The 22171-nt window shown below is 36.8% G+C and overlaps 2 protein-coding genes across 7 annotated transcripts; one reads left to right on the top strand and one right to left on the bottom strand.

Moving 5' to 3' along the window:
• The first annotated feature begins 435 nt into the window (after positions 1 to 435).
• LOC132192389 (1-phosphatidylinositol 3-phosphate 5-kinase) lies at positions 436 to 8371 on the top strand. Of its 2 annotated transcripts, XM_059612337.1 has the most exons (30): positions 436 to 658; positions 711 to 871; positions 930 to 1043; positions 1102 to 1291; positions 1504 to 1735; positions 1819 to 2040; positions 2094 to 2239; positions 2290 to 2433; positions 2491 to 2653; positions 2720 to 2881; positions 2936 to 3134; positions 3188 to 3361; positions 3415 to 3749; positions 3804 to 4148; positions 4213 to 4551; positions 4608 to 4767; positions 4825 to 4908; positions 4970 to 5148; positions 5209 to 5405; positions 5549 to 5820; positions 5879 to 5983; positions 6047 to 6170; positions 6287 to 6394; positions 6474 to 6679; positions 6732 to 6904; positions 6960 to 7170; positions 7229 to 7430; positions 7486 to 7821; positions 7878 to 8039; positions 8098 to 8371. In XM_059612337.1, the coding sequence occupies exons 1-30, from the start codon at positions 553 to 555 to the stop codon at positions 8295 to 8297; spliced, it is 5751 nt and encodes a 1916-aa protein (XP_059468320.1). In that variant the 5' UTR covers positions 436 to 552; the 3' UTR covers positions 8298 to 8371. The 2 variants fall into 2 exon arrangements, with proteins under 2 accessions (XP_059468320.1, XP_059468321.1); XM_059612338.1 differs by lacking the exon at positions 6287 to 6394.
• Positions 8372 to 8588: 217 nt separating this feature from the next.
• LOC132192514 (galactosylceramide sulfotransferase-like) lies at positions 8589 to 20636 on the bottom strand. 5 transcript variants are annotated; one of them, XM_059612505.1, is made up of 7 exons: positions 20564 to 20625; positions 17001 to 17088; positions 14405 to 14533; positions 12130 to 12316; positions 11576 to 11769; positions 10614 to 10746; positions 8589 to 9197 (listed from the first exon to the last, which is right to left on the bottom strand). In XM_059612505.1, exons 3-7 carry the CDS (start codon positions 14518 to 14520, stop codon positions 8649 to 8651), a joined length of 1179 nt encoding a protein of 392 aa, XP_059468488.1. In that variant the 5' UTR covers positions 14521 to 14533; positions 17001 to 17088; positions 20564 to 20625; the 3' UTR covers positions 8589 to 8648. The 5 variants fall into 5 exon arrangements, with proteins under 5 accessions (XP_059468488.1, XP_059468490.1, XP_059468491.1 ...); XM_059612507.1 differs by having other exon boundaries at positions 16997 to 17088; positions 20564 to 20617; XM_059612508.1 differs by having other exon boundaries at positions 16997 to 17088; positions 20469 to 20591.
• Positions 20637 to 22171: the final 1535 nt, after the last annotated feature.

Below are 22171 nucleotides of genomic sequence, written 5' to 3'. Positions count from 1 at the left end.
GTAAAGAAAGCAACAGTTATTCACAAAGTGAATGAATATTAATTGTTTGTATTATTTCAAATATTTCCTCCATATTTTTCTTTTATTTACAGTTTTTGCTTTTTTTCTATTCATTACTAGTTTATAGAACACTGTATTTTTGAAGGGGTAAGTTTTAAATTTCCGGAAATTTCTTTTCCTTTCAGCTTTGCTTAATTTTTTGAATTTTTTCTTTTCTTTCAAGCAATTAAAACCTTTTAGTATTCGTTAAAAATTTATATCTGTGGTTTTTATCGTTAAGGCTATCTGATGGCATGACTTTAAACGGCTTTGCAAAATTGTTAAATTTTGATAATACGCTCGGTGTCCTGCGTCCATCGCGCGCTTTCCGGCAAACGCGGGTAGTGGGGAGGAGCCACGTGCCCGCGGACCAATCAGAATCCAGCACGGGTCGTCGACCAGCTGAACGCTTTCAAAACAAACAGTTTTCGCTGTTGTTCATTCGAGTGTCAAATTTATCCCGAATTTCACTTATTTTACAATTTTGACGCGATGTAAAACTCGAAATAAAAGATGAGTCGCAATTTGCACGTTTTGGACAAGTTGTCCGAATTCCCGCCGCTGAGTCCCGAAGAGGACGACTCGGGTGTCAATTTCATCCTCAACTTCTTCAAATTCGGTGAGTGGGCGGAATTTGCTGTTATTTTTCAAATTAGGACGTGTGCTCTCAGGCAAGGAACGCAATGCAGACTCGAGAGAAACGCCCGAAAGTCGCGAGGTCACTCCAGTTTCCGAAAGTACGCCGTCGAAACTCGAGGAAAAAGCAACAACTACTGCTTCTTCTGTTCAAGTTGAAGCAAAAGACGCGAATGCCAGTCCGTCATCAGCCAGCGTATGATTCTCATTAATCAAATAATTATCAAAATTTATTAATAAAAAAAAATTTGTAGGCCTCCCTAAGCTCTGGCTCTAGTCTCAGTCTGCTGTACGAGGACATCGGCGTTGGCCGAAGTTTGCCGAATGTTTTGAAAAGGATCAGCAATTTGGTGGCCTTGAAAAACACAGTAAGTGCTGCATTGGATATCTATTTTTATTTGCTCACTATTTAATATTCCTAATCAGGGTCTCCAATCGTACAAGGATTCCGATTTCAAGCGTTATTGGATGCCCGACTCGGTCAGCAAAGAGTGTTACGAGTGCGGGGAAAAATTCACCGCCTTTCGTCGAAGACACCACTGCAGAGTTTGCGGCCAAATCTTCTGCTCACGCTGCTGCAAAGAAGAAATTCCAGGAAAAATTCTCGGATGCACTGGTGAGTAAAAAATTTTCCTAGTAAACTAATAAATTCTTCCAAAATTTTCTTTGAAGCAAAACAAATCAATCATTTATTTTAATTAAGGAAAGAGTGCTTTTTTAAATCGATTAAGTTTCATTATTTTATAGTGCTGGATTCATTTGAAAAAGCTGAATCAGCACCAGGTTAATAAATGTACCTTTTTACATTTTTCTCAATTTGACTGTCAGGTGCTTTGAGAGTTTGCACCTACTGTGGCAAAGTGGTGCTTTCCTACCTGCAGTCTGCAGACATCAGTGCCGACCTCAGTGCCGATCTCGGTACTCTCCAAGAGGACCTGCAGCACAAGTTTGGCGAGTCAGTCAGCCAAACAATCAACGTACCGCAGAGCAGCCTTTCCCCTGCCGAGAAAAGGTTGAGGCGCAAACATTCCTACCAAGAAGATCGCTTTGTACTTGGACGGTAATTCCTGATCGATATTTAAAATCGATGATCAAAACAAAAATTTATGAGGCAAAAGAAACTTAAAATTTTTATGTTGCTAGGGCCAGCGTGTCCACGTCAGGTCAATTTCTGACTTCAGAAGATCTGCGAGAGGAGCCCTTCCACAACTCAAACCTTTTATACAGCATTCTATCAGAGCTGAAGGGCTCAGACAGTGGCCTTCCCTTGCAGACCGTCCGTTTGAAACAAAAAACTTGTCAGAACTGCTTTCGAGGGACCCAATTGGTCGACTGGCTGCTTTCGCACAACAAGGCTTCTTCTATGTAAAAAATATTAATTTTTTCTCTACATTATTAATCAAGAAAACTCATCTCAGGGTGGAAGCTGTCAATATTGGGCAAGCTCTTTTGGAAGGAAACTACATTGAATGCGTTTCTCAGCCGAACGATGTCACCTTTCATGACGGAAATGCCCTATATCAACTGTCTTCAGATTCTCAAAAGCAACAGACTGAACACCACGGTAAAACTAAAGACAAACCAACAAATAGGGAAACTATAATTTTTATTTAGATTTAGAAAGGTCAATAAGCCACACTGATTCCGACACCCTAAGTATTCCGTCTTCGTCATCCACTTATTACTTAGACCTGGATGTTTCTGAGAATAAAGTTCAATTGAGACGACCAACGGTTAAAAAAGACGAGCGCAAATTTGGTAATCGTATAATTTTTTTCTGCTTATGTTTGATTATAATATTGAATATAATTCCAGAAACTGCCGACGCCAACAGCACTTGCATTTCGAAAGAATTCCTAAAAGATACACTGATGGTCGAGAGCTCCGAGAGCCGAGAAATGGTTCCATCAATGGGCTGGCACAAAGTCCAACACCTTAGGACCGACAATGGGGAGAAAGAAGCTTATCATTTACTTAGGTCTGTTTTTTTTTTTTTTTTTTTTTAATAATTGAATTATGAATCAATCTTTAATTGTGGAAATAGTAAAGCATTTGAAAACCACGAAGATGCACTTCTACATCAGTTGCTGAATTCAGAAGGTCTTAGCGAAGACTGGGCACTGACTGTGCAACCCCTTGTTCACCAAATTGTTGACCTTGTCAGACCAGATGTGAAAAACGAAGCTGATTTTATGGACATACGACAGTAATGAAAGCAAAATTTGATTTTTTCTTAAAACAAATTATAAAAATTTTAAAGGTACGTCCAGTTTAAAAAGGTCCCTGGTGGTAGCAGATCAGAGTGCCGCATGATCAGTGGAACTGTTTTTACCAAACACGTTTCACACCGAGGAATGTCTACGCAGCTGACAAATCCTAAAATTTTGCTCTTATTTTGCTCCATCGCGTATGAAAGAGTCGAAGGCAAATATCTGTCTCTTGAGCCGTTGATTCTCCAGGTAAAATTTAATTGCAGCACTATATTTTTTACTTATAAATAATTTTTTATCAGGAAAGAGACTATTTGAAAAATGTTGTGGCTCGTATTGTGTCTTTGGAACCAGACGTGGTCCTCGTGGAAAATACTGTGAGCCGACTTGCACAAGAAATGTTATTAGAACACCACATCACTCTGGTTCTCAATGTGAAAACAGTGGTTTTGGAAAGACTGGCTCGTCTGACACAAGTAAATGAAAATTTCAATATATTGCTACTATATAAAACTATAAATTCATTCAGGCTGACATGGTGCGGTCAATTGACGCTACTGTGAGCAAGTCCTCTCTGGGAATGTGTCACACATTTGCTGTGCGTCAGTTCAATCTAGAAAAAGGCCAAAGGAAGTTCCTCATGTTTTTCGAAGGGTGCGCCACCCATTTGGGGTGCACGGCCCTTTTGCGGGGAGGCTCTTCCTCTGAGCTGAAGCGTCTCAAGAAAGTGATGCAGCATCTCATTCTGGTCAACTACAGCTGGAGGAGGGAGATGTCTTTTTTGATGGACGAGTTTGCAATGCCACCTCCAGCTGAAAGCTCTCCAGTGCCGCAGAGAAAAACAAGTGACGACTCAAAAGAGTGGTATTTTTTTAAAATTTTGTTGAAAATGTTTGTTTTTATTGCTTATTCCAACAGTTCACTGGAGCCAAAGGAGCAAGAAAATCATGACAACACATTTGTTGACCCTTTGCAAGCAGCACTTGAATCTCCAGAGGGGCCGACTGACCCTCTACAGCAGTATCTGAAAGCAGCAACTTCCTTTGATGAGGATCTGCAACAAATGTCAATCATCAGTGAATGCTGTCATGCAGAGAATTCAAAATTCAAGGAGGCCCTTGATAAAACGGTTCTTTCATCCTCGCCACTGGTGACTTTCAGAGTTCCATATTTAGAAACTGAAGAAGGCTCGAAAAGCAGATTGCGCCGGTTCTTTCCTGAGCATGTGTTTTGGTCGGCTGTTCTCTTCCCTCAAAACCTTGAGTAAGTTTTTTTTTTTTTTTTAAACTAACGCAGGAAATTACATTTTATTTTAATTTACTTTTAGTGACTCCAGTCGAACAGAAGCTGATTCTCCAACAACCATTCCGTGCTATGTTCGAGACCCTCATCCTTTCGTCTGTGCTAAACTCACCCAGCCAATAGAAAATGTTGATGTCCAAGCCATGCTGGCTAACTTCAGAGCTGTCGGACGCAGGTTGAGACATCCAAACGAGCCATTGCCAGCTTCACAAGAAATTAAACAGGAGGCTGAGTCTGGCGAAGCAAGCAAATTGAAGACTCCGGTAGACTCTCTCAGTCCATACAACCACCAGAAGTTAGCAGTTTTGTTCTGCAGCTTTTCTTCTGATTCGGGAAATGCGCCTGCTTTTTGCGTTAACCCTTGGTTAGATTTTATTAAATAATAGTTGATTGTGTAATTTACATTCATATTTCTATTAGGATTGTACATATGGAGCTCTATGGAAAACATGACATTCCGCTTGGACAATTTTTAGATGAGTACTGCTTCAGACGTTCGTACAATTGCCCGTCTGAAACATGTGCCACACCAATGTTGAGACACATAAGGAGATTTGTCCATGACGGAAGTTGCATTCAGGCATATTCAAAAATTCTTAACATATTTTTAGTAATTAATTACTTTATTGATCTGTAGGTGACATTGAAACAACTTGACAGCCAAATTCCAGTAGAAGGAAATGCAATTCTAATGTGGAGTTGGTGTGCTGTTTGCAAACAGGCATGTTTTTTTAGTTAAAAGTCTCAATATCACTATAACTTACCTGAGAATATTCTGAAAGGTTTCGCCTGTAGTACCAATGTCTGTCGACACATGGTCTCTATCGCTAGCCAAGTATCTGGAACTTCGGTTTCACAGCCCGGTGTACACAAGAAGAGGTAAAGAGAACACTTGCAAGCATTCCATCCATCAGCAGCATTACCAGTATTTCGGATACAAAGACGTGATTGCCACATTCAAGTATTTTATTTTTTTATTGACATGAGCCTCCTATTAATTTTGTAACATTTTTTCTATCAGGTTCATTAAAGTGCAAATGTGGCAAATTTCACTGCCCCCCACAGTAATTCAAATCCCATACAAGGCTAGTGAGGAGATCCAGTCTGCTGCTAATGAAGAGGTGAAACAACTTGCTCTCAAGGGGTATGAAGTTTTTTCTTCCGTTGTTGAGAAACTCTGTGATATTGGGATTGAAGCAGACCCTGCCAAGAAGGAAGGTAAGCATTATTTTATTACGAGTTGAATTTTTGTGAAGTAGCTAAACAGTTTCAGACTTCCTCTTGCATTGTTCAAGCGACCATGAGCGTATATTGAACCTGCACAATTGTCACTTTTTTTCCAAATCAAAACTTGTTTACAGTTCTGACCAGACTGAAGAGTCAACTCAACAAAGACAACTCCTCTTTCAAGACCAAAATCGAGGATATCCAAATCAAACTGACGTCGCCTAAGCTTGACGGAGGTAGATCAGAGTCGTATGTCCGAGATAGACTTTGGGATATTGAGGACAGCCTGCTGCAGTTGAAGAGGATGATTGCCGATGCTGTGTTTGTATGGAATTCAAGAATAGCTGAAGTTGCTAAAAAGAAGGATGAAAAATCGAAAAAGGGCACGTCGGAAGTAACTGTTGAGGTAAACGACAAAAATCTGGATCCATTTAAAAACTAATTCACTTAATTTTCTTTGAAAGGGCGACCCTGTTATGCGAGAGGCAGCAACTCCTTCTCCCCTTCTGAACCAGTCTGCTGGCAGTGATGTCTGTGAAGAACAGAGCAGCCCATCGGACAACCAATTGGTAGATTTTTACAGAATTATAATTAATATGGTTAAATTTTTGATTTAATTTATTTCACCAAAGCAAATTAGCAACACGGACGCTCTTCGTGCAGAGAGCACTCCATTTCCTGAGTATCAGCACAGTGGGCCCGAGGACCTTTGGGCCTCCAGTGTTGAAAACATAAAGAAAATTTCAAGTTTAGATGGTAATTACAACTCAGTGTTATTTGTTCCCAAATGCATGCTCTTTAACCTCAGTTGTTCCTAGAATAGAGCTTTTGTTAATAATTTTTGCATGTAAAATGCATGTATATATATTTAGTTGTTGAGGCACTGGAGCCTAGGCGCTTGTCCTTCACACACGAGAATGACTCTGCTCTCCCGCATGACGTGTCACTTGCCGAGGAAATAATTGATCTTTTTCTCGAAGGTAATCCGCTAGTTCCAGCACTTAAGCAAATCAAAACTTAAAGAAGACTTAATATACAAAAATAATATGCCTCTTCCAGTGCCAGATGTTGAAATTTTTGACAACCAGAGTAAAGGTCACGAGAGGTCGCACTCGGAGGGTGAAAGCAAATTTCCAACCAACTCTGTCAGCTTGGTGGATGGGGCATCAAAATTGGAAAAGAAGTCCATTATTCAGAATCAAACTTCCGTCAAGCAAATAATTTCTCAGCTCATGACATCAACAACTAATGTTTACACCATTCAAGTAACTAAAAGATTAATATTCTGATTTTGAGGATAATTTTTATTTGTGTCAGTCTCCACTGGGTGTCTGTGAACACCATCTTTTACCGCAGCCAGCTGGTCCTATGGTTTTGGTGAACACCAATGAGCCAAGTTCCATAGTGGCTTACGCATTGAGCTCCTCGGAATATCAAAGGAAATTGGCCGAGTACAGATTATTAACTAATTCTGATGTTCCCATAGCAAGGTCAGAATTTTCTTACATGAAATGGTTCAAATTAAAATCAATTTATAAAAAATAGTGAACTAGTGGCATCTGGTGACTCTGTAAATTCCACTAAGAGGACAGTTCTTTCTTTTTTGAGAGGAAGTAGCAGTCCCAACTTGAACGCAAATAGGACCGGCAGTCGAAACTCTGATGCCGAACCAGTTCAGCAGCACCTGAATGCATCAGAAGAACCAGAGCAAGAGAGCAGAGGAGCTAACAGAAGCAGCTCGGTCCTTTCAACTGTTGTAAGAAAAGTACCATTTATTATATACGAAATTAAACTACTTAACTGTTCATAATTAGACTCCGGAATCAACTATCGATGTCCATTTTAATGATTACTCGACGTCATTCCATTGTCGCATTTTCTTTGCCGACCAATTCAGCCAGCTCAGAGAAATTGTCTGTCCAGACGGAGAGGAGAGTTTCATAAGGTCACTGGCCGGATGTGTTCAGTGGGCAGCCAGGGGTGGAAAGTCAGGGTCTACCTTCTGCAAAACTAAAGGTAAATGTTGTAAATAGAAAAATCTTGTAATTTTTTAACTTGAATTTGATTACAGACGATCGATTTGTTTTGAAAGAGATGAGTCAAAACGAAGCCCAACTGTTTTTGGAGGTGGCTCCAAATTATCTCAATTACATTAGGAGTTGCCTCGAGTCGGGACAGCCGACCTTGTTGGGAAAGATCGTCGGAGCTTTTCGAATTTCCTACAGAGGCATTAGCTCAAGCACCTCCAACAAAACTCATCTCTTAGTGATGGAGAATCTCTTTTACGGCCGAACCATCACCCAACGGTTCGATCTGAAGGGGTCTCAGCGAAACAGATTGGTCGAGACCTCAGGACCAAATGCCCAGGGAGAGGAAATTGTCCTCTTGGATGAGAATCTAATCAAAAGTAAACTCGAAAATCAATTTCTTTTTTTATATCAATTCTTAAAAATTAAACTTTAGTGTCTTGCGAGGCGCCGTTGTACATTCTTCCGCACTGCAAAATGGTTTTGACCTTGGCTATTGAACGGGACACTCAGTTCCTCTCATCTCAGGCTGTTATGGACTACTCTCTGTTGGTAGGGCTTGACGAGCAGAGCAAGGAACTTGTCCTTGGAATTATCGGTAAGTAACAAATTTTAAGAAAAATTTGATTTTATTGTAATGTTATGCATTGCTTTAGACTACGTTCGTCTCTTTACTTGGGACAAAAAACTGGAAACTATGGTGAAGTCGTCCGGAATTTTGGGTGGCCATGGCAAAATGCCAACCATAGTGTCACCGGAGGTCTACAGGGCTCGTTTTGTGGCTGCCATGCATCGTTACTTCCTTCCTGTTCCTGATCGCTGGACAGGGCTCAGCTCGGGCGTTTTGGAAAATTAGTGAAGATTGAAATTTGTGATAGCAAAAAGTCTTATATAATTATTGTTTGAATAAATATTTACTTTTGATCTATATATTAATATTTTGCCTTTTTAAATAAACTTCCATTTTGTATAGAAAATAAATTACCAAATCATTGTGATAACAGACGACTTCTAGAATTCAGTGTTCTCAACTCTATTGAATTTTATTAATTTTAAAATTTTAAATCTTCGATTCTTTTTAATTCATTTAGATCTCTTAAGTGCAGTAAAATAAAATTTATTAAAAAGATATTCTTCAGTTTTACTATATTTTTCAGGTTTCAAGGTTTTTTATTCAACCAAACTTTATCACAAATAATTTTAAATTTTACATCAGTCGATTGGTTTCTCCCTCACTTGCTCTCTCCTGCGCTGCGACCACAGCTTTTTCCATCTGCCTCCTCCGTAAAATATCAATGTAACTCAGTTCACTTCGGGCCATATTAACACATCTGGTCCTGTTATTCACATCATAACCTTTGACCAGGTTGCTTGACGGTTTGAACACTCCAGTCAAATTGTCGAAGTAATTCTCAGACACGCCACACACTTCTCTTGCTTCGTAATTCAGTCTTTGCAGTTTAGCTATGTTCTCCTGCAGTCTCTCGGCCCCGAACTCGAGTTTTCTCTTCTGGAAGAGGTGCCAAAAATGCTCGTAGAGCATCTGATCGGCCCACAGCCAGTCGCGGAGAAGGGCTCGGGTTTGCTCGTCGAGTGGTCTTTTGTACTGAGGAAAGCGGACGTTGACAGGGAGGGCTACCATCGCGTCCAAGGGCCAGCACAGGAGTTCGCTCAGAAGGACAAGAGAGGCTTCTAGTTCTTCGGCCACCATGATCAGATCAAAATCCTGTTCGATTTCCGAAATCTTCTGCTTCACCTGAAATGGAAAAATAAATTTTAACTTTTTTTTTTTTTTTATTAATTTGAATTGAAATGAGTAATTTTTTACTATATAATCCCTTTTGAAAATCAATAACACATATTACGCTGGTTCACAACACAATATATAATAGGGCCTCGGAAGGCTCGGAATATAAAAGACATTCATTCCGTCGCACATGTACTTTCTCAAGTGTCGCCGCTTCACAGTCAGTCAGTCGGTTGGTTCAGGGAAAGCGCAGACATATGCTAAAAGCAGATTTTATCCGCAAGAAGTGCCCATTGTGCTCGCCTTTGTGATGTGAATTATAATTGAATATAATTAGGTCGATCCATCCGTGCATATATATTCAGCGACGAAAATCGAGCGCCCCGCTGCAAAAAAGCTTCGACTACACTATAGAGGCGCCGCCGGTTTTGGCATATTTTATGGACGTACAATGAAAATATATGGTAATTGCTTCGTTTTTATAGAAGTGACGTGAAAAATGATTATGAAAATTGAAAATTTGATAGCTTGTGGATAAAAAGATTAACAGCAGAGTTTTAAATTTGCTCTTTTACTAAAATACTGATTATTTATTAGGCGATTTTATTAATTTTTCTTTAATATATTGCTAATTTTTTTAAATGAAGTAAAAAATTTAAAAAGTGACATTGTGATAGATTTTCTCTGCTTGCATTTAAATAAATTTAAAGAAAAAAAAATGGAAATAAAAATAGATTTATTTCTTTATTGGTCTAGGAATGAAACTTTTGCAAACTGACAAACTCAACAACTCAACTCGAACTTAAGTAGGAATTATATTGATCTCAGAACACATCTGAAATTCACGGTGTCGCAAACACGTTTTTGGCTTAGTAATCTCTGCGTTCGTGTAATTTAAATAATTAAACCGGCGTTATTACATTTGGCGCGAGTGCTCGTTAAAATTATCTGCTGTGCATGTGTGTGTGTTTCCCTCTCGCTCCGAACACAATGCTTTTATATATACACGCCAATTATCCAAACGCACGCTTCTCTATACTTAACGCGGCGGCGAGATTCACAGAATAAATTTCGACGGCACATTAATGTGAAAAATGAATGCACCCCCCAGCAACAAATATTTGTTCGGAAACAAAATGAGCCGAGAAATGTTGGGCGACATGCGATGTTGCAATTAAGCCTATCGATTTGGGGCCACGTGCGACATCAAGCCACCTTAATAAAACCGCAAGCATCAACAAAGCAGGGAAACCTCTCGTCGAATTATGACCCGAGGGAAACGCGTGCCGAAGCGCATTAATTTTTAACAGACAAAAATGCATTATTCACGCGGCGCCGACCCTCTTTGTTTAGATAGACTGCAACTGACCAATTTATAAAGTTGGGTCTAATTTCGATCGTGGGACAATAAATTAAATTATTCACCTTCTCTTCGGAGTACGAGTCTCGTTCTGGAAGCCCGAAATCGTGGAGCATTTGGTTGTGGCCTGAGTAACCGGCGCCCACCGTCAGGAAATCCTGACTCCTCGTTGTATTCAGGGACACGGCCCTTGCAAATCTTAAACAAATTCAAATTAAAAAATTAATTCAAACAATTAATTTTTTTTTAGGAAAAGATATAAATGGATGGTTTAAAAATAAAATCCAAGCAAAAAGCAACTGAATTTTTATCATTCTTTGAATGTTTATCTATGCAAATTTTAACAAGACAGCTTTTATTGCTGGATGGAAAACTTTTTAATCGGTGAATTCTTTTTACAAAGCTAATACCTCTTTTGCACGCGACACAAAAAACAATATTTTAACATATATTTTCAAATCAAATATAACAAGACCTGTGAAATATTTTTAATATTTTGCTCCTAAATTATTTCTGTTAATGGATCTTTGCGAATTGAGCCATATACTGTTTGTGTTTAAAAATGTATGAGACTCAAAACGTCGTTTTTGGAATTTTTTTTTTTTCATAAAAAAAACTCCTTTCAGCCTCTGAATTCTTAGAACTTCTGTATATCATTTTCAGACTTTTTATGAAGTTTTCTTCATTTGTATTAATTAAATTTCTCCAACATTTTCATTGCTGTTTTTCATCCACGATTTAAATCGTAAAATTTTCTGAAAAATTGTGTTAGAAATAGCTTAAAATAAACTAACTTTGAAAATCAGTGCCTTCATATAAACTATAAAACAGCGTATAATTTTGGTTCACTTTTTGGTTCAAAAACAAATTTATCTGGGCATTTATGAATTCTTTATTAATTATCAAGTTGTCTATTTTGGTAAATAAACCTCTTCACCAGTCTTTATGAATATTTTTCAAAATAATCAAAAACAGTAATATCATTTGTAAATGAATTAAAAGTCGCTGGATCAAATAAAATTTTTACCTGGGCAAGCTCATTTTGAAGAGGTGCTCCCACCTAGCGTAGGTGTAAAGGGACTCGAAAAGGTCGACGGGGTCACGGACGATGGTGACAAAGGTGGCCGCTGGACCGAGCAATGCCCTCACCTCAGGCGTGCTCCAAACAGTGTGCACCGCGAACATATCATAGCCAATTCCCCGCCACGGCACCTTGGCAATCTGCAAAAACAGAAAGAGATAAATTTCGGCGGGGTAGACGCGTCAGCAAATAAATTGGGGGAACCCCTTATTTCCCCTAAAACAAGAACCCTTAAAGTTTTTGAAAAGTATAGTACTCTAAATTATTGATAAAATAATTTAATAATGCTAATGTTGCAAATAATGAATAATGATGTTTGCATTTATTAAAATATTTTCCATTTTAAGAGCAAATACTTTTCAGACAATTAATTCTTGGAGGGAATAAAAAAGCTGCGGGGAAATGTATTTACGGTCTCTGAATCTAGGCTAAATGAAGAAATTGGTTTTAGGGGAAATAAATTTAGGGACAAAAGCGGCGACTCATAAAATGCGACCCACCTGCGTCCGATTAAACGGCGCCTCCTTGCCAAGGTAGTTGTTGCTGCCCGGCAGCACAAAGTTCAAATCGTGTGACTCGCCGTACCGGAAAAGGATGTTCTGCACCGTGCTGCTGGCGCATTTGTGCATTTTGAGGAAGCCCACTTTGGTCTGCGGAAGGCACATCGGAAGCATCCTGCTGCTCATCCTGCATCACAAAGAGATTTATGTAAAACGGGGGAAGTCGTCATTGCGTGAGAGGGAAAGCGGAATCAAACGCGAGCGACACGCCCAGAGGTGCTTTGTAATTTTGGAATATTCATCAAAGAACAAAATTGGCCCTAATTGGCTTAAATTTGGTGAAAATTGGCCGATAAAAATTGCAGCACTCGAAAATTGCCCAAATTTAATAATTTAAAATGGTAAAAAATCATGGACGGGTTCGGAATAAATTAAAAAATAAATAATTCAAACTAAACAACAAAGATGTTTAAAACAAATTCAAATACATGTTAACTTAACACTCAATTTTGTTATATTTCGTTCCGATTCAATATATATATGATTGAAACTTTGTTTGGCTATTTCACTTGTTTTGGTTATTTAACTATTTTCAAACTTTTCCTTCAAATTCTGTTTTATTTTAAGACATTTTACTTTTGCTTTGAAATAGTATTACAAATTTTATTTTATTAGGAACTTTAAGACAACTTTTATGTATTTTTCGGTATTTTTACCAATTGAGGTGGCTTGATTTCGTAAAAAATTTGTGTTTTCTTAGTTAAGTTTATATTATTAAATTGCTAAAGAAACTGATATTTGTTTTTTGCTTAAAAAACGACATTATCTGAAGCTTTTCCAGCTGAAATTTGAGCTGAAAAACATCTTTTTTGGTAAAAAGAGAATATTTCATCAGATTAAGTTTATAAATAATTTTGGTGCTACTTTTTTCTGAAAGAAAAATCTACTAAAAGAGGGATTGCTGATAGCTGTGGGATATTTTATTTTTCTTACTTTGGGGAACTTTCAAAATGATTATGATTACTTACTGGCCTAGCTCGTTGCAGAATTCGGCTTTTCTATTTTTGCACGAGAGGAAAAGCCTCAGTCGAATTCCACGTAATCCGCTCTATGTGGTGGAAAAGCTCTTTGAAGCAAAAACCTCCATTACGCCGCAAAAAAATTATTCCCTTCATGCAAGTAAGCCATAAATATGAAGCAGCCAAGGCGCGACGAGACTTGCTTGCAATTAAGAAACAACTCGCGCCAACTCCCTCACCGCTGAAAGTTTTAATAAAATATGCTCACGCTAGAGATAATCCATTTTCTTTAAGGAAATTGTTATTTTCTTGGAAGGAACTTTCTCAAAGGAATCGCCGCCGGAGTTTTGAGATTCAAAGCAAACCGGTGAATTTTTCGCTTATTTATCTTTCCACCGCATTTCAATATTTAATTTCCAACGCGGGGCAATTTTCCGGGCTGCTGCCTGACGTTATAGGCAACCGGCGCGGCAAACGTGACCGACAAAAAGCCTACCTGCGTAAATCAAGGGGCGCACACACGCTTGTGAGCTTTATTGCGGCACGTTTGGCTGCGCGATTTTATACGAAATCGAGTGCGCGACGTGAGGTTTTTAATGATTTAAATGCAACTCTTTGGGTGAAATTGCCAATTTTTTCAACTAAAAAAGGCAGAAAGCAAACCAATAATTTGATAAGTTTTAGAATTTTGTTAAAAAAAGTTATAAAAATTTCATAGCGAAATTTCAGCATTGTCATTTTAGAACATGTTAAGAATCTAGAATATGCTTTTGTTAAATTAACTGGACTGATTAAATTTGATTGATATTTACACAATATTAATAATTACAGAGTGTCATTTCCAAGGAAAAAATATGAAAAATTAAAAAAAAAGTAGGTGAATTGTTTCTTAAAGGCAGATAAAATTCATCTTGAAATAACATTAAGATGAATATTTTAAAATTTCGATGTAAAAATGCCTTTCAAAGATAACATAATATGATAAAATTTTTCTTATATAATTCAATATCCTATAACCCATTATTTTTTCTGCTGAACTTTGTTTCCAACTGAAATTAAAAGACATAGTGCCTTATTTAATGCTCTTTCTTAATAGAATTTTCTTGCAATTCAATAAGTCTTGAGGTGCTTTTCGGCTTCACGAATCTCTCTCGCACAATCTTGGCACAGGTTCACTTTAATTAAGAGAAAAGACGAGAGAGAGAGCGATCGGCAAGCAAAGTGTGTTAATTGGGTGTACTTTTGGGCCAACTTGCCTGGAGTGAGCCGCAACGAAGATTAAAATTAATGAGCACGGCAGCAGATAGCAGAAGAAGAGCCGCATTCTCTTGACTACGGCGGTGCCCCGACCACTGCCGCACCCGCCGCTCATCCCGCCGCCGCAGCTGCAACAATAAATTCACCTTTTAATTGCGCCAATCAACCCGGTTCGTTTTGGGTTTTAAGGGTGCATTCCGAGAGAAAGGGAGAATTCTTTATAATGAGTTTAATATGCAATTTATATTCTTCTTGTAATTAATTTTTCTTTTAGGGACAAAGACGGGTTTGAGAATAAACTTGTGAATGAAAATTTAAATAAAAGTTTAAAGCTGTTACCTCTCTTAAAAGTTATTTTTATTGTGTTTAGTAATTATAGTGGAAGTTGAAAAAAATTAAATAAATATTAATAAATTATTTATTTATTTTGTCTTTTCAAATCAGAAGGCATCAATATTTATTTTTACTTATTAACTTTGTGTATTTTTCCGGTTTTTGTATAAATTGAATCTTTTTAAATATCTTGTATTGTTTGTAAAAATTTTAATTTATCAATTTAAATAATTACTATGTTTAAAAAATTTAATTTGAAAAATAAGTTCTATTAATAATTTTTTAAAATTGGTTTAACTTATTAAATATAAAAATATTATATTTTTTCAGGCTCACACATATATTAAATTTTTTGAGCTGATGCCACACAAGTGTCTGCCTTTAACAAAATCAATTGCAGGGGCAGCGATTCTAAAACGATAAAAATTCACGAGGCCGTTATCTGCTATATAATTTTATCCCTGCGCGATGAATTATGGCCTTTTCGAAACTCGCAATCGAATCGGTGAAAATATTATATGATATCTGTTGATGAATGGGCGTGGGCGAGGGCAAAAATAAAGCAGCGATCCACTTTCCGTGATAAAACGTGGCTTGTTAATCTGGAATGCGATTGGATAGCGAAAGAAAGAATTTCCTCGTAGGTACAAAACACGCCGAAATATAAATGTAAACCCTTGACTCGCGGCCGTTAAAGGATAATGATCGACTAGACCGCCGCCGCCGCCGCTGCCACTCATAATAACATATTATATTTATCGGTGAGATCACGAAGTAGCGTGACTTAAGCTCCGGTCGCCACCTTATGTACGTGTATAAGCGCAGGGCCTCCACAAAATAAAAAAAGCAGTCGTTATTCCACCCCTTTCTTTTCACTCCCGGGTGCAATAAGATTTTTTTATATGCTGATGGAGACTTTTGATAAAAATTTTAAACCATCAGCAAGTTTTTTTAGCTCAAGTGCAGTAAAATTTTTGATTAAAAGAAATGTCTAAAACACTAAATTACTAAGAGGAAATTGAAATACATAATTCTGTTTTTTTAAATTTATTTTTATTTCTACATAAATTTTGATGATTTATTTACGTTGAAAATCTATTAAAGTAAATTTTTGTTGAAATGAAGATTAATTTAAATATTAAAAATTATTTCAAAAAGTTTTCAAAATTTTTAAATTCACTTGATTTATTGTTGAATTAGAATTTAGACACAAATATTTAAAAATACAAAGTTTGAAGTTAAAAGATTTACTAAACAGATTGTTGAAACTCTGCCCTAACTTTTTCATCTTTCAAACTTTGTTCCGGAATTTTCCAGTCGGCTGCAAAAAAAAATGCCAAAACTTTTTCAATTTCATGTGCTTCATTTTTAAAAACCTGCACATCGCTGAGCATGAATGCGATTTTTCCAGAGCAGCACGTGACACGTCATCATCATCACATACAGGTAGAAGAGAAATATAAGTCTCTGTCTCTCTTTTGAAAAGCATTTTTCTAAAAAGCAGGTGCTGGGAGCACAAAAGGTGCCCTCTCTCCGGTTGCTTTGTTTGAAATTATAAAACGCCGCAGTATGTTTGCACATCCCTTAGTCTGTTTGAATGGGGAAGCACGGTCTTTATTCTCTCCTCTCATACTTTTCTTTCTCTCTTTGGAGCAAAAGACAACAAGTTGGAACTCGGTTCAAAATTCATTCATTCTCCGTAGAGCAGCGGAGAATCATCATCTGCACTGCATCTCTGTGCGCTGCAATTAATAATTCACAGCACGCGGATTTTCTGCCATGGCTGCATCAAAAGCGGAATTTAATTTTAAATGCATAAGCGCCGCCTTTGAGCTCACGGCAAATTATAATCCGGATCAAACTAGGTTGGAATCGCTAAATGAATTTCTTTTTAATAGTTAATTTTTAATTTGCTCCTCATTGTTAATTTTATAACAAAGATTAACGCTGGGCTAATTACGGAAAGTATAAAAATTTCTTTTTAAGTATGGAAATCTGTTTAAAGAATCATTCGTAACAATTTTAAGGATTAACAAAACAAAACTTTTTGTTAATTTATATAAAACTAAACTTGTAAATTTCAAGCTATATAAATAAATGTTACTTTTTGGGGTCTTTTTTCAAATTTTAGTGCAAAGCTCCATCCCCTCTTCTTTATATTGCCCAATTTTTTGCCATACCCTAAAAAATCTTATATATTTTTCCCACAAGTGCAATGGAAGGAAGGCTCTGCGTGTTTATTATGAAAATAAATTTACCTACGTGCTTATTCAAACCGCAGAGTGAAAGAACGAAAGGGGCCCTCGCTGAGCTGTCTGCTTGATTTCCCCGAAGAAACATTCATCCGTTCCTGGAATAATCCAATAATTACATAACAACAGACTGAATTCAAGCAAAAGATATAAATCCCAACGGGAAAGTTTACTTTTATCCCCCTTAAAAATTGAAAACGGCAACCCTTACAAAGCTTAAAATAAATTTAATAATTCACAGATCACAAAGATTGAATTTTAATGCTATAAAAATGACTTATTTTCACGATTTACACATTTATTGAGCCGCATTGAGCGTTCCTTTTTTTACTGTTTTTTTTTTTTTTTAAAGTCATAACGTGTTAACCTTTTCTTAACTATTAGTTTAATCAAAAGTATCATGATTAAATTTCCTACATTAAACTAAAATATAATTTCTGGATCAAACAACTCTTCTTTCTTTATGAGACTTTGAATGAATATTGAAAGCATTAGAAGTTTCTTTAAAATTACTCCTATTTTAATTGAACTTAAAAATACTTAAAATATTTCCTTTTTAAAATTTTTGGGAATAGAGTTTTTTATAGACTAACTCTCACAATGAATTAAATTTTTTGATAAACAATTTCAAGTGAAAGATAGGGCGACCTTTTTGGAAGAAGAGAAAGATCTTCGCCATAAAGTCTAGGAGGAATTGTGTGTCATGCAGAGCGGACGGGTGGATTTGAAAAATGGCCATTTTCGTGCCGCATAAATTGTTGAATGCGCGAATGTGCAGAGCAGCGTGCAGGGAAAGGGAGAAATTTTAGCGCACACATATACATGAATTCCCTCGGCTTTTCTACCTTGGCTCTGTCGGCGGAGCTGCCCCGCTCCGCTCCACTTTGGCACTACATACTGCAGAGACCAGCACATTTGTATGCTCCTTGATTACCTCAGGGGTGGAAAAAAAATCAAGAGTGCCGTTCGCAGAAGCGGAAAATCTGCGCCACTCAATCCGTACGGACGGAGCACCGCCGGAAATTTTAATTTGACGCGACCGCCCCTACCTTTCATTATTTGCGCGTCAGACTCTTTTTAAATTGGGGCGTATATTTGACCCTTTCACTCGCTGCAAATCGATCTAAAGTAGATATTGGTGCTTTTAAATTGGATAAAATTTGCAAATACACCAAAATTTTTAGCCTAACTTAATAAAAAAAAATTTTATTTTATTTGGAACATTTCAATCTTTTCCCTTGCATTTAGTTTTAAAATTCAAAATATAAAGTGAAACTTTCAAGTGATAATTATTAAGCAAAAAAATCAGTAATATTTCAAATATTTTGAAAGCTTTCAAGAACCTTTTGAAAATTGAAACTTTAAATGTTTTAATTACATTTTTTTTTTTTTAGCAATTTTGTAAAAGAATACAAAATTGTGCACTTTTTTTGGTTTTAATATCGTCTATATCTACTTTAATCTGTGATTATTCATTCGATCTGTTCGGAGTGACTCGCATGGGATTATTTCACCATTTTTTTCTTTTTTAATTAAAAAAGTTGGAATTTCCGTGCACGGCGAACACCGCGTCAAAATGATAAAGTTGAAGCTGCTGCACGTAAATGTGTGCATAATATGCTACAATTTTTAACAGGTGCTACTCTCGTGAAACACAAGGGAGAACGAAATTTGTTCCATTACAAGAACAAACGGTCGCGCACTTCGGAGCTGTTTGGCGCGGTAATTTAAGACTTGTACGCAAGCGAGTGTGCCTAAATTATTATTATTGCATGCGGCCTCTGCCTTTATATTGAGCTTTTCAAAGGCACACGCCAATGTGGAAATTCCGCCTTTTGCACGTGAAATATGAGGTACATAGGGTAAACACACACACACACACACGCCTACTAACATGCACACGGCCTTAATTCCTGGACCCTTTCTTGCTTTGCCCAATAAAAAGACCCGCGGCTAATCTAATATGCGCAAATTATGCAGAACGGTGCCGTGTGCATGCTCTGGAATATATCTACGCACGGTAGAGTTTTTGTTGTGCGACATGGGTAGAAAAAATAAAAATAGTCTAATCGGCACTCAACTGGCCATTTTCTTGGCCTGATCTGAATTCCGACATAACCTATTTAAATAATTTATGTTTAAAAATGTATCTTTTTTTGGTTGGAAATAAATTTCGGTGATATATTCATAAAAAATTCATTGTGCGAAAATAATCATCTTTTTGTTACAAAAGAAGGATTTTAATTTTTAATGATTTTTGTTGCAGACTGAAAATTTTTGTAACTTTTTCCCACAAGAAAGACTTTTTAGTCTAAAAGTTTAGTTCAAAAAATAAAATTTACATGTAAAGTCTTCCTAACTAGAAAAGTATAAGAAGGTATTATTATGGAAACGTTTGTTAATTAAATTGATTGATAATATTTAAGGTTTAAGGGAATGTTTTTTATGTGATTCAAAAATTGGGGGTCTCAAAAATGTTTTTAACATCTAGAGAAGTAAAAAGGAAGACGTTTTATTGGTCAAATATTTTTAATATTCTAAATTATTCTCAAAGATCCATTATCAGAATTATTTTCCAAAAAAATGACAGATTTTTTATGATTACTCAATAACTAATTTTTTAGCAATTAAAACAATTACAAAATTGATGCTGCTGTAAAAGAGTGTTTTTACTGTTTTTACCCCTTTTTTCATGTGAACTGTTGTTTTAAATTTATACACTACGTAACCTTTGACTTTAAATGATTAAATAAAATTTTTTTTAGCCTTATTCATGAAAAAAATCATTTGTTTGAAAAATCCAGCTATAAGCTCAAAATTTGTTGTAACTTAGAACAACAGCGTTTCGAGATGTTCAAATAAAAAAGAATATTCAACATTTTTCTATTAAGAGGACTTTTTGAGTCTCATTAGCAATATAATGAAGAGGTAAAGTTCCGCAAAATTCGCACGCCTTTGTGAAATTTCCCTCTACAACGCAGGTGCTCTTCATAATTGCGGGCAGAAAATGCTAAAAATATACTTTTGCGCACGCTATTCTGCCAGTTAACAAACATCAAAAGCAAAATAATACACAGAGAGAAGGACGACTTGTTGCGAATTATGAAAGAGCTTCTCCTTTTTGTACATCTCCGAGAACGTTGATTAGAGGCAAAGAGAAAATAAATCTTTCTTCTCGTTAAAATAACAAGGCAAGAAATTTTCAACAAAAGTTTTAGGCTAATTTTTTTTAGCGAAACTTGCTCATTCCAATTTATAAAAAAGTTCCCTCGTGTACCATTGTAAAGAAAAGAAGGGAGATTTATTAAAAAAGTTTTGTGCCCCGAAGGTGCATGTGAGAGAATTGACGTCGGCGCGAATCACAGAAGCCGTAACTCAAACTAAATCGCGACGTCACACACAAAAAAAGGAAAGGAAGGCTTCTTTCTCTCGCGGGAATGTATAAAAGCCAAAAAGGGTGATAAATAAAATATTACACCTGAGAATCCTCGCTCGCCACGGGGTGCGCGGAAATAACAGACAATAAAAGTGTGCGACTCGGTCAGCTGAGAGAGAAGGAAATAACTAACGTACCGGCCACAAAGCAGCTCAAGGTGCATGCGGTGCTAATGACTGCCTCCGCCCTACTAACTCGCATCCAAAGCGGCGACTCCGAATAGAATTCCCGCTGTTACAGGGTGGGTCGCGCCACCAGCACTAAAAATGCGCGCAGCACACGTGGCGCATCGCAAAGCCTCGATTTGGAATTCAAATAAAAGAAATACAGGGAAAAAATCGAGATTTTTTTTTATTTCCGTTTGTTCATCGCAATTTAAAAATCAGTGGCAATTCTATCTATAGAACCTTTGGCACGGCGCCAAATGACGCATTTTACAAGTCCTTAGGGGAATACGGTGGCTGCGATTGTTTCGACCGGAATTAATATTCCCATCACCGGTTTGCGGCTGCATAAAATTACGAGAAATCATTTATTGCTTACCAAGATCCAGGCCAATTATGTTGCATTTGACAAAAATTTTAGTATATAATCGCACAATTTCAGTAGATCCACGTAAAAACTTTTATTGAGATTTATTACAATGCAACTGAAAATAAAGCTATTTTCTTAAATTTAATTTATTTTGACCTTAGATTGGAATATAATTATTGTCATTTGGAATAGATTTTATGCAAATTCAGAAACAGGTTAGTAAAAATATATAATTAATATTAACAATGATCTATAAAAATAGCAATTAAAACAGTTTTGTTAACAAATTCGCGATAAAGAGTGTTTCAATTGAAATTTGCTTTTTCTTCGATGGTTATTTGTGTCGCAGTTTGTTTTCGTAGAAAAAGAAGGATAATTGTTTATTCTATACAAAACTAAAAACAACTCGAATAGCACATTGCGGAAAAGCTGAATTGCATTTGAAATACCAATAAATACATTATAATGTGTGATATGAGAAAATTATCTAAAGAAAGGATAATATCAACTGTTTTTCATTTAATAAAAAATTTAATAAAAAGTATAAAAAATCATTGAAAATTACTGAAAAAGATGATATTTTTAAATGTTTTGGAATGATTTTCAGGTTGAAACACCTAATGCAAATTCTCATTCGATTTTTGTCCCACCCTAGAATAGAATAAAAGAGGACTGCGCGTTGCGAGTCGACTTGGCTGGCCGGCCACGTGGTTCCCATACTTACACAGAAGCACATGTGTGTGAAAGGCAAGTCGCAGAGAGTGGCGCGGTGGCTGCTTTTTGTAATCGCCATGCACACAAGTCGATAAATATTCGGCGCTTCTGTTTGTTCTTCTTGCCAAACTGAAGGGGTTTATCTCTTTTCACACCGCAAACCGCGCTGCTGGCAAGAGAGATTTTCAATTTGCACGTTTGACACGTTTCCTGTTTTACCGAACGTGGCCGCAGAGATTAATAAAAATTTATATATATTGCAGATATTTGTTACTTTCATACATAGTTCCCAAGAGTCCGCTTTGCAGACTTTCTTTTAAAAATCCTCACGTTTAAGAGTTTTCCGACCATCGCTCTTCTTCCAGATGGAATTTGCATAAATCCGGCTTTGCTCTGGTTATTAAGATTTATGAAAATTTATTCACGGAATAAATTACTTTACCAACTCCGCTTGTTATAACCAAACAGGGGAATTTTTAACTTGCAAATTTGTTATA

This window comes from Neocloeon triangulifer, unplaced genomic scaffold (assembly GCF_031216515.1).
Source record: "Neocloeon triangulifer isolate White Clay Creek 2 clone unplaced genomic scaffold, ASM3121651v1 ptg000003l, whole genome shotgun sequence".
Lineage (NCBI taxonomy): Eukaryota > Metazoa > Arthropoda > Insecta > Ephemeroptera > Baetidae > Neocloeon > Neocloeon triangulifer.
Note: the sequence above shows the minus strand (reverse complement) of the source record. Positions and strands in the feature narration are given on the sequence as shown.